Below are 12683 nucleotides of genomic sequence, written 5' to 3' on the forward strand. Positions count from 1 at the left end.
GCGATCGCATTGTTTATTAGGGACCTACGCGCAATGTTTAAGAGCGGGTACCAGTCATCAAAACACGCTGCGACCATTGACACAATTAACCGCGTATCTTCAACGTTTTATTCAACAAAAAACGATAGTTTATCATGGTGAAATTTATCTTTAAAATTGCTATCTGATTCAAAGTATACTCAAATTTATGATCAACAATAGGACAAATTCATAACTTTTAACGCTTAAAATACACAACAGTAGCTACAATGAAGTTAGTCCGGTAAGTAGTTTTTGTATTGTTTTGCACTTCACCTAATTCGTGAAAATTCCCTAGTCGTTTACAGTTTTTGGAGAAAGGTGGCTCAAATAAGTACTTTTCTAAATGTGCTTGTATATAGAAGTGATGAGCGGTATTAAATTATACTGCTAATTTTGTTGTTTGGTTTTATTGTTGTTTTACCGCGCACGAATTGATTGAAAATAAAATTTCCTATATTTTGTATAATTTATTATCAATATCAGAATAAATAATGTTAAAATTGTTAAAAAGGGCACTGGTAAGTGGTATTGAACGTGTTTGAAAGGTAGATTTATATGAAGAAAAAAAAACGCTGCCAAGGGGGTAATGCAATGTTTTTGGTTGAGCATGTTGAGAGGTGAAAACTTTAAAACTAGTAGAGGGGTAAACAATAATGACAACAAATAAATAAATTGTGTTGTGTTTATTTGTTTAATTTTAATTTGGGATTTGATTTCTTCAATGTAGATTTTTGATGAAGTTGAGTCATGAAACGGTAACCATCGAGTTGAAGAATGGCACACAAGTACATGGAACAGTCACAGGTAAATTATAAATTCGATTTGATGCCGTGAGGATTTATTATAAAGTCATGACTCATGGAACGGTCCTACTAACAGCCGACAACAAGCCGACAACGCCGACAACAAGTCCAGAGCGCCGCCAACACGCCGCCAACACGTTTTAAATACCTCAAAAATGGCAAATAAACCATCTACATTTTAGAACTATATGTGTTCTGTAATATAAACATAAAGTTAATGTAAAAACTTCACAAAAAGTGTGAATTTTTAACCAGAAAAAAACTTGCACGGAAAGCGGTCGGACGCCATCTTGGCTTAAAAACCGTGTTTGGACCAGACCATTATGATACAGGTAGATTTAGCACTTGTCAACAACAGAGGGCGGGCTTTATGTGAAGACCTTCACTGCAGTGTGCACAGTGCATGACGCCCGCCCTCTATTGCTAAGTCTGACTCACCCGCATCATAATGGACTGGTCCAAACACGATTTTAAGCCAAGATGGCGTCCGACCTATCTCCGTGAACTTTAAGTTTTTTTCTGGTTAAAAATTCACACTTTTCGTGAAGTTTTTCCATTAAATTTATGTTTATATTACAAAACACACATAGTTCTAAAATGTATATGGTTTATTTGCCATTTTTGAGGTATTTAAAACTTGTTGGCGGCGTGTTGGCGGCGCTATAGACTTGTTGTCGGCGTTGTCGGCTTGTTGTCGGCTTTTAGTAGGACCCCTCATGGAACTACTCCCTACTGCCTGAAAGACAAATGACTAGAATATTGTAGTCTAGTAAATGAATCACAACTTCTTGATTTGTGCATTTATAGAACCTTGGGAGTTTTTGTATCGCCCCATGTTCTTACTCCAGAAGTGATACAATGTAGTTCTCAAAGCAAGACAATTTCTCAAAAGAACATAATCTACTTGGCAAGTAGATACACAAATGGTGTTACCGCAAACCAAATAATATTTATACCTCCCCGTGCAATGCCCCAAATCCCATATTATTATAAGTGATTGTTGGCATAACTAATATCGCAAAAATAAATTATTCTTTTTTAAATTTTAATTTTTGAAGGTGTTGACGTCAGCATGAATACACATCTTAAATCCGTTAAGATGACGATCAAGAACCGCGACCCCGTACAGTTGGACAGCCTTAGCATTAGAGGTAACAACATCCGGTACTTCATCCTACCAGAGAGTCTACCCCTAGACACATTGCTGATTGATAACACGCCAAAGGCCAAGGCCAAGAAGAAGGAAGCAGGTGGGTGTTATCATTATGTAACCATTAATATGGTCACATTTTTTGGGAGTATCATCGCCGAGTGGTTAAGAGCACCGAATGCAAACTCTGGTGTTTCTGATGAGCAGAGTGTGGGTTTGAATCCCCAGCGGTGACACTTGTGTCCTTAAGCAAACTATTGCTTCGTCCTTCGGATGGAACGTAAAGCCGTTGGACCCATGTTTTGTGTTACGCATTTAAAAGAGCCCAGTGAACTTATCAAAAAAGAGAAGGGATTTGCCCCGTTGTTCTTGGCTGTGGCTGCTGAATGCGCCGTAACACCTTGTAAACCACTATAAGGTGTCACATAATTGGGTCTCGGACCTCATCACTTCAATAACCTATTTCTCTGAAAGTTTGTGTATGCTTGGCGCCTTGAGTGCCTTGTTGTGTGCTATATAAGACTACAATATTATTATGATTTTATTGTTAATATTCATTTCTGTAAAAAAGTGACTGGCTATTTCCCCTTATATCCAGGCTTCCTTGGCTGTGGAGAAGGATGAAAAGGAGCAAGCTTGATAAAAAAAATGCAAAGAAAACTACGGTTTAAATTTGGCCAGAAGTGCCCCAAGTGAAATTGTTAGCAATGACTACATTGGAGAATTGGAGTTAAAGGGGCAAGCTTGATAAAAAAAAAAGCAAAGAAAACTACAGTTTGAATTGGCCAGAAGTGAAATTGGTAGGAATGACAATGTTGAAGAGTAGGGGTTTTCAGCATTGCAACCATAGCCACTGACATAAACATTGCAAGATGGGTCTGTGTGATTATAGAAGATTGCAAATCCGTTCGTAAAATTGCAAGTGCCTTAAATATTTAGACGAAACAAGAACTGAAATTATTTGAAATACAAGCGCACTGAAAGCTACATAGGGAAATCTGTTAGTTTTACAACTTTCTACAAATATTTAAATCTAATTTTTGTTTTTTTCCATTTTTTATTTCAGCTGTTGGCCGAGGCAGGGGCGGGCGTGGTGGGAGAGGTAGTCGAGGACGAGCAAGAGGCCGTGGTCGTGGAAGGAGATGAGACGGCGTTTAATATTTCTAGTTGTGTTGTATTTTTTAGTACTTGTAGTAAAACCAAAATACCAAGATATTATTCCAGGGGTGGATTTCACAAAGAGTTAACACTAGTCTTATTTATAACACACCTCTTGCTTGTTCTGTATTCTGGTTGGCTGAAACACGGTCACGTGGGATGAACTAAAATAGGCTAGTGATCGCGCGCGCTTGTTCTGCGGGAGTAGTACCAGAGCGAACACTAGTCTTTGCAAACAGTGCCCGCGGCAACAGCCCCCTCTCTTGACTTGAACCGTAAACAAACTACAAAATTCCTTTTTATGTTCTTATTTGACATTTTTAAGACCGAGCTGTGTTATAAAACACATATTGACTGGCATAACTCGGGCCTGTGAGTGACCAGAAAAGGGGCCTATTTCCCTCGGCCCTCTTCTGGTCACTCAAAGTCCCTCGTGGGAATAGACGTATACTAGTTACCTCGTTGCCAGTCAATATGTGTACTAGTTAGGGCAAGTTATTCGTCCTAACTTAGGACTAGCCTTAAGTTTTTAATATCTCCTAAGACTAGCCCTAAGTGAGGACTAGTCCTAACTCTTTGTGAAATCCACCCCTAGAATTTCATCTTTGAGAGGGCAAGGCCATTTTCAGTTTGAAAAGGGCACTTCCATTGGAACTTTTCGAAGGGGCACCAAGACCAGGGCAACTGTGAAATTCCAGGCATGAGATAATATTACAAGTTGACGGAGATAGTTTGTTTTAAGGCTGACTCTCAGGAATGAAGCGTCTTGGCCATTAACTATTTTTTGAATTTTTACCATAGGTCCTTTCATTCGAACATTTTGTTTTTGATCAAACATTTTCTTTTATCTTGACCACCAGCAATCCTACAAATTTCTTTGGTTTTACCTGAGTTTGATGGATTCAGACAAAAATTATCAGGAGTCTATAATAATAGACTTCGAGTGATAGTTAAAGTATTTTATACTATCCTTCCTCCATGGTTAAATGATTCTAATGGGTGGGGGATATGGAGCCAAAATGCCTGTATGGTTATTATGTACCTGTAGTCAACCCTTGCTACAGAGAGCAAGTTGTATAAAGAGGTTCTGCTTATAAAGAGTACATTCTGAAGTCCCACTGTAGTTTCTGCTTTGTGTTTCTTGTTTTGCTGTCCTCTTATAACGAGCTCCGGTTAGGTGAAGAGATCATTTTGGTCGGTCCCAGTGTTCTTTTTATAACGAGAGTTGACTGTATTTTGTCCACTGGAGTGTATAGACTGTATTTTGTCCACTGGAGTGTATAAGCGCTCGTTTTATAACAAATCGTGGTAAACCATGATTTTACCCAACACCCTATTGCTATCCTATGACAAACCAGGATGTTACCTTTACCATCTAGGTCATGTTTCCTGTATCCAGTAACAGTAATGAACGATAATATCTGTGGTTCAAAAAAGAACCAGACTACTTTTCATCACAGCCTCGTTGTTGGTTACTTGGAGTTGAGAATCAACATGGCCGTATCATGATAAAGGTCTATAGTGAAAGTATTGTGTCTGAGGAAGAAGTGAACATGGAACCACTAACAGCTACAGTGCTTTTCTAAACTTGTTCTGTCTTTACATTTCATTTTAAAGATCATCATTTTCGAAGTGAATAAATCTTTTTTTTGTAACAATCAACTGTTTGTCTGTACTTTGCATCTGTGAATGCGTGTTTTGTTGAACTAAACCTTGGACACCTAGGACATTATTCAGCACAGAGATTGTCCATCATCATGACAAAGTAATTTAATCGTTAACTTTTTATTTCAGTAACAACAATACTGGGTTCTTGTCTGTATGTTAACGAGAATAAGAAAGGTTACACATATATTATTAGCTTTTGTTTATTGGCAGTAAATCACCATTGCATCGCCAAAGTTAAAACCCATTTCCAAGCAAGGCAGTTCGATTTAAGTAAATGTGGAATGTAAAATAGGGGAATGAAAAAAATATGTTAAAACTGTTTTACTTGTTCTTGATGGGGGGGGGGGGGGGAGGGCGCCTTAAGGAATCTGCATAGTCTTGGTGCAAGACATTTCTTGTTTTCCTTTCATGCGTGGTGCGGCTAACTCGCCAACAGGAAAAGGAGAAACGTCTTGCTTCAAGACTAGAATCTACATGGCAGCAGCATGGTCAGTAGCGTAGGCCTGCCGGTAACTAGACTTAGTTCAAGTCAGGTTTCGAACATAGGAGAACTAATTGGCACTTTCCTGCCAAGTGAGGGCGTTTAACAAATTGGTGAAATCAAGCTAGCTGCATTCAATAATGTAGACGGCTGATGACGCTACAAAGGTGCGTCTTGAGTCGAGTCTAACCGTTAGTAGCCGGCTACCTGGTTACTGTGGATAGCAGCTGACCTTGATTCGTTTTCATAAGTATTTAAAAACCCGGCAATGTCAGTTCGAGTTGGACGAAGAATCATTAGGAACTCGTAGCTTCTTAGAGATATCTGTTTTTTTTTCTTTTCTGGCTGGGGTCTTTTCAATGGTTGTTAAAGGCACACTAGGGGACTTACTGAAAACAATCTGTTATTACTTTCCTATATAACGCATTTCACAATTTAACCGCTCTCATTAAGAAAGTCCACACTGGGCCATGCTGCTAGTATTGTTTTGATATCTGACCAAAATCTGAAAGGAAATTTCCACTTGGGGGACTATTGTTGAAAAATCTCAGGCCATGCTAACTCTTACAAAAGAAACCAATTTGCCTGTCTGGCTGGCTCAGCAACATGGGAGCACAATCATGTGACCAACAGAGAGGCCTCTCTCTCAATTTATTAAACTTAGGAGTAGGCCTACATGAATAAAACTAATGTGGGTTAACCACCAGGGGCCCCTCTACTGTCAATATGCAAAAGCTTACAGGGGAATCCAAAGTAAATATAAAATTCAATAAACAACTATGTAATTTTGTAACAGCAAGAAGTGAAATGTTTCCCAACATGCACTGTAGGCCTACTCTCCAGTGCTGCTGTAGGCCTAGGTCTACTTCTTACCACATTAGTAAGTTTTAATTTACATTACTATTAGTTTAGAGTTGAATATTATGTCCAAATAAGGAATAATAATCCCTATATACATACAATTTGAAAAGCGTAACCGCAGTAACGCTTCTTATATTCATTTTTGAGGGGAATAAAAAGTGATACCCTTTTTCCATACTTGTATGTATACCAAAGCTACTGTGTACTTCTTTCCACATTGGTTTTGATAATATTATAGGGTGCGTTCGTTTAGCTTCCCTGGGTCTACCCCGCGGCGGTGCTCACCCGGGTGAGCCCCTGACAAGAGCTGATCGAACGATCGCACTCGCCCTCTAGTGGTGAAAAGGCATGCATCTCAGGTCATCCACAAGTGACCAACTCCACAAGCAGGGCACTGGGGGCTGACCCAGATGAACCCCGTCAACTGTCTTAAGATATTTTCGACATCTTTAGCTTTCTTAGGGAATCACTATGAGATTCATGGCCATCATGGGTTGTTTTCAACCAGGAAATAATCTATAAAATTTGGCAAAGTGATATTTAGGGAACGTAGTTCTAGTCATGGGGTGCAAGTATTTTGCAGAAATCTAGCGTGAAGTAAACGTTTTAAATTAATTATTCGCTTTAAGCAAATTTTTGTGAATAATTTTATTAAAACGTTTATGTTACGTCCAGGTTCACTCTTTACCACCATGACTTCAAATACGTAGCCAAAATATGACTTCGCCAAATTTCGTTATCCTCATTATTATCCACATATATTTACATCCCGCTAAGTTTAGAGATATATCGAGAAAGGTACATCCAGCCCCGGGGGCCACGAAGGCAAAGTGGCTCTCTAAAGAAGCAAAAGACAGATAAAAGAATGATATAGATCAAAATTCTGACAAGTTACTGAATAATCCTGTCTCGGTTTCAAGGATCATTGGAGCTACGAAACAAAGGAAGGTTTTATAGTTTCTTCATAGAAATAACCGTCTGTCACAGCGAACTGTACAACAGTGTCACGAAATCGTAAAGAAAAAATAAGGTTGATTAAATATTTTGTATAACCAATCGTTTCTCTACAACCATCACTAAACACGGTAATCTTGAAATATTTTGGTCATTTTTTTTTCAAGAAAAATACCATGATAATCATATAGAAATAGAAGCACAAGGTTTTTGTACGTGGAAGTAATTCAAATCTTGTGGTCAGTATGTTTTTTTTTTAATATAAGCCGTCGGGGTTGTGTTTAATTAATTGATACTTCATTTGGTGCATTTTCAGCCGGACATTTTTCTCTGTGTATTTAGTTATTATGCAATAATCATTAACCGCCCAATTGCACCCCGTGAAGTTCACAAACCGGATGTCTGAAAATTCTACCCCCCCCCCCCCCTGTCCTACACACACACAGGGCCGTTATAGTGCAGCTAAACACACCCAACCAAAGTGCAAATAGTAGGCCTGATGGATGATCTCTCTTAACATTATTCTTGATAGTTTTTCGGGTGGAAAACTGTTCTGTGTGTACTAAAATAATAAGCTTCAAACTAAAAGTTGGGTGTAACCACTTTGTCCATTATGCACGGCAGTTGCGATAATCATAACTCCCATCCAATCCGTGAAGTTCACAGGCTGGAGGTCTGAAAGTTCTACCCCCCCCCCCCCCCCCCCAATGCGTTATAGTGTAGCTAAACCAACCCAACCAAAGTGCAATAATAGGCCTTGATGATTTCTCTTAAAATTGTTACAGTTTTTTGGAGTGGAGATTTTGTCTGTGTATACCTAGGCCTAATTTATATTAACGTGCTTCAAATTAAAGTTTGGTAAACCATTTTGTTCTTGTGTCTAATTATGCATGGCAGTTGCGATACCAGGTGACTTTATGTACAAAGCAAAGTGATTGATAACATGGTGTTATTATCTGGGACCAATTTCATTAAAGCATGTAAGCACACAAAGTTGATATGCACAGAAAAGTATTGCTTAGCAGAAATAGGTTACTAGCCAAACATGCATTACGGTTGCAGTGTTGTGGTTAGTGCCCCAACTAATTTTTTGCATAGCAAAAACATTTTCCAAGTAGCATTTTCTGCTTTAACAGCTTTATGATATTGGGCCCGACGTCATCATCACAATAATTTGGATTGGGCCATTTTGGAGTAAGTTTCCCCAACTGTGTGGTTTGCATGAATTCGTTCAAAAGCTCACAAATTTTAACATGAATCTTGCCCCCCCCAAAAAAAATAAATAAATAAATAAATAAATAAATAAAAATAAAAAAAAACAGACAGGTGACAGGTAGGTATTGGCCAGTTGTGACGTCAGTACAAATGGTCACTACATTGTCCATTTATATTAATGTTATTACCGTGTCTTATTTTACAAAAACACTGTTTAAAGGCACTGGAACACATTTGGTTATTGTCAAAGAACCCTCAATTTGTCATCGAATTTGCAAGAGAATAATGAAAGCAAGAACAAATTTGTTGAATTACTTTGTGTGCTTTCAGATGCATAATAAAAGGCCTCAGCTGAAGTCTTTTATAAGTAATTTACCAAGTAAGTTTTTGAGTTAACAATTATTTTGAGTAATTACCATAGTGTCCAGTACCTTTAACATTACAATTAATTGACATCAGAATAAACTATTTCAACAATTTCACTGAAGAATTTCAAACTCATTTTTTATTGTCACATTTAAAAACTATAAATATAAGAAAACCACGCACAATTTGAACATAGAAATTTGCTGAAATGGATTTGTTTATTAAATGCACATGACATCATTTCAATATAGCGCACTCTGCTTGAGGTCAAAAGATGATGGAGCTTCGGTGCATTATCTATAGACCTTTATCACGGTGTGGTCATCTTGATCTTACTCCATTACAACTCTTTGTAACCAAACTGAGGCTAGACGAAATAATAGGCTGGTGCCACACGCAATGAATGTTAACATTCATTAAAACATTGGAAACAGGGAACATGACCAAGATGGTGACAGCGTGATAAAGGTCTATTGTTTTATCTCTGATCTACCTATAAGATGACGTCAGTGCATAAAGTCTATAAGCAAGGTGAGGGAGGTTAATGGTGTTAGGGTGAATGGAGTTAAGTTATAGAGTTAGAATTATTGTTGTTAAGACTATGGTGCTGTGACAGTGGTAAGTGGTTTTTAGCATTGCAAAAGATTCTACTCAAGCATATTGTTTGCAAAACATACATTCTGTTCATTTCGCACTTCCAAATTTCCCACAAAATCTTTAACTTTATTTATTTGGCAAAGCTGTACAGTCTTTAAAGGTGTGTTCTTAACCACTCCGAGTTCATCAAAATCCAAAGGACACTGCAATTTTGATTCTCCACAATAAACTAGCATTGATTTTGCAACAAACCATGTGTACTAGTTTTATACAGTCAACTGATGTGGATTTTGATGGAATCAGAGTTTAATTAAGGTACTTGAAGGCAGTGGACACTGTTGGTAATTACTCAAAATAATTATCGGCTTAAAACCTCACTTGATAACGAGTAATGGGGAGAAGTTGATAGTATAAAACATTGTGAGAATCGGCTCATTCTGAGGCGTAGTTTTCGAGAAAGAAGTAATTTTCAACGAGTTTGATTTCGAGACCTCAAGTTTAGAATTTTAGGTCTCGAAATCAAGCACATGAGAGCACCCAACTTCGTGTGACAAAGGTGTTTTTCTTTCATAGATATCTCACAACTCCGTTGACCAATCGAGCTCAAATTTTCACAGGTTTGTTGTTTAATGCATGTGTTGAAATCCACCAAGAGAGAAGACTGGATTACCAATAGTGTCCATTGTCTTTAACGTTCCATTAAGGATAAACAAAACGGCATTTGAAAAAATGAAGTATTGCCTTTAAAGGCGCTGGACGCGTTTGATAATTGTCAGAGACCGGTATTCTCACTTGGTGTATCCCAACATATGCATAAACTTGGGCTCAACTTGCAAAAAAACATTTAAAGGAAAAAACACCCTTGTTGCATTACTTTGTATGCTCTCAGATGCATTTGAATAAAATACTTCAGCTAAAGTACTTTATTATTTGGGTGACAAATTGCCTCTTTCTCAACAATTTTTCAAATGGAGCTATTTCCCAAAATGCTTGATTCTATCAACTTCCCCCCATTGCCTGTTAAATAAGTTTTTGTGCTAACCAATTGTTTTAAGTATATGACCGTTAGTAGTGTCCAGTGCCTTTATGAAGAGAACATTAAACTATAGGGCCTTTTCCCAACCTCTTCTTGGGCTATGGACACCAGCATGGGCTCTGTTGTAAATTTTGGAGCAGCGTGATTTGGCCATGTGGTTTGAACATCAAAATGAAGCCTGAAGCCGGAACCAGAGCCCAAAGCCGAGTCTCTAAAGGGCATTGTCACACGAGGCAACTTCTACAGGCAACTTTTATAGGCAACCCTTACCGGCAACTTGGAGACAACCAACACTGCAGTGCGTGCTATGACCAGTTTGGCAGCACACTAGGTATTTCTTAATATTTCTAAATTATGTAGACAGTCAAATATAACTGAATTATCTTCTTTGAGATTGCCTTGAACTGATTGCCTGTACATTAATGCCTCATGTGACATGACCCTAAAGAGGGGGGGGGGGGGAGGGGGGGGGGGGGGTAGTCTTCTCCTCGAGTATCATCATACAGTCAGTAGGGCGCCATCATGGTCCAGCTGAGCACATCTTGTACAGTTGACCTTTGGTGAATAATCTGTGGAAGTTTAAATCACAAAAGTTGCTCTTTACAAATTGTGTCTAAATACTTGGATAAATTCTCTGGATCGAGGAATAGTCATTAACAAAAATGGCTACCAACTCAGGGCCCAATTTCATAGGGCTGCTTAAGCACAAAATTTTGCTTAAGCAAAAAAATCCATTGCTTAGTAAAATTAGATTACCTGCTAAGACTCCACTCAATTGTTATGCTAAGTAAACAACAGCTAAATACCAGTCACAATCAATGTATATGGCATGAAATTTTGGCCAGTAACATGTGTAAAACAAGCGAGCTATTTTTGTGCTTAAGCTAGTTTTTTGCTTAAGCAGCTCTATGAACCTGGCCCCAGATCATAAAAGACCTTCATTGGCATCCAGGCACACGCAGAATTTACAGATCAGTGATTTCTTGTTTGTTTGTTTCTTAAATTGTTTCTTCTGTTGAAAACGAGAACTCCAATTTCAATAAAGAATCTTCTTTATCGAAATCGGAAAATTAGACAGAAGAACAAATTTATATTATTTCATAATCTTGTAATTTCAAAGCCTCCAGAAACGATTGTTTGTTGGCTCCTTTACAACAAAAATCTCGTTACCAATGGGAGGAACACGTTGCCTTGGATCGGGTCGAGTTGGTCTTTAACAAGCGTTTGTAACCGTTGGTTATAAAATGCATATTGGTAGAAAGATGTTGTAAAAGTAGAATACAATGATCCACCCAATGTGCCTCTATAATTGCGTGGTTTTCCTTTTACCTCGTCGTCTAACACAGTCGGCCATTTATGGGAGTCAAACTTTGACTCCCATGGCCGACCGTGTTAGTTCGCACAGTAAAAGGAAAACCACGCAATTTTGAGGAAAACTTGTGTAGATCATTGTATTATACTTTTAAAACATCTTTCCAACCATTTATGCATTTTATTAAAAAAAAAAAACGGTTATAAACGCTTTTTATAGACCAACTCGTCCCATCCAAGGCAACGTGTTCCTTTAAAGAACATTGGGCAATTATTTCAAAGTTACCATGCTGTCTGTTGATGACTTTCTCCTATCTGCCTCCTCCGACGATGCACCTCGCCACAGCTCAGGCTGTAGTCATCACTGCACAAGACTGCTGAAAAGAAGACAAATAAACAAACACATGACCATCAAATACTCTGCATTGATAATTGCAAGACAAGGTGGATATCGTTTCAAATAATTGGCCTATTTTTCCAATTTGCAGAAACACAAATAATTATTTTGTCTCCACATTGAGATGTAATTTGCTTGTGCATTTGTTGGTTGCTTGTATAAGTGACGTTGTTGAATGGCAAATATTAAAATGATAATAATTACTACTGGTTGTAACCTATCGCAGGAGACTGACTCCATTTAATGAATAAAACAGTTGAGAGATTCCTTTGAGGTATTCAAAAATAAATTTGCATTTCTTGATGATTTTCTGAAAATCTGGAAAAGTTACCATGATTGGTTTAGCAGAAACTTCTAGTTGGAAAATTTCTTTGCTCAGCAAAACTGGCTGGTACCCAGTTTTTGCTAAGCAATATTTTCTGTACTGAGCACTTCTTGTGTGCTTACAAGGCTGTATGAAATTTGGCCCAGTCTGTTTTATTATTTGCTGCAAACACCTGACCTTGTTGACCTCGCTGACCATAGGTCACACATCAGAGACATCAAAGATGTGGTCATCTGCTCATGTTCATGCCTTCATTGCCATGACCTTGCTGGTAGACCACCTTCAGCTGAAGATGTTGGCAGTACTAGACCAGCTCATCGTGTCCAGAAGAAACCATAAT

At 38.2% G+C, this 12683-nt stretch overlaps 1 protein-coding gene across 1 annotated transcript; it reads left to right on the forward strand.

Annotated features, from left to right (window-relative positions):
- Positions 1-38: 38 nt before the first annotated feature.
- On the forward strand, positions 39-4794 carry LOC139935337 (probable small nuclear ribonucleoprotein Sm D1). The gene is made up of 4 exons (XM_071929868.1): positions 39-262; positions 749-825; positions 1883-2074; positions 3041-4794. Exons 1-4 carry the CDS (start codon positions 249-251, stop codon positions 3118-3120), a joined length of 363 nt encoding a protein of 120 aa, XP_071785969.1. The 5' UTR covers positions 39-248; the 3' UTR covers positions 3121-4794.
- Positions 4795-12683: the final 7889 nt, after the last annotated feature.

This window comes from Asterias amurensis, chromosome 3 (assembly GCF_032118995.1).
Source record: "Asterias amurensis chromosome 3, ASM3211899v1".
NCBI lineage: Eukaryota > Metazoa > Echinodermata > Asteroidea > Forcipulatida > Asteriidae > Asterias > Asterias amurensis.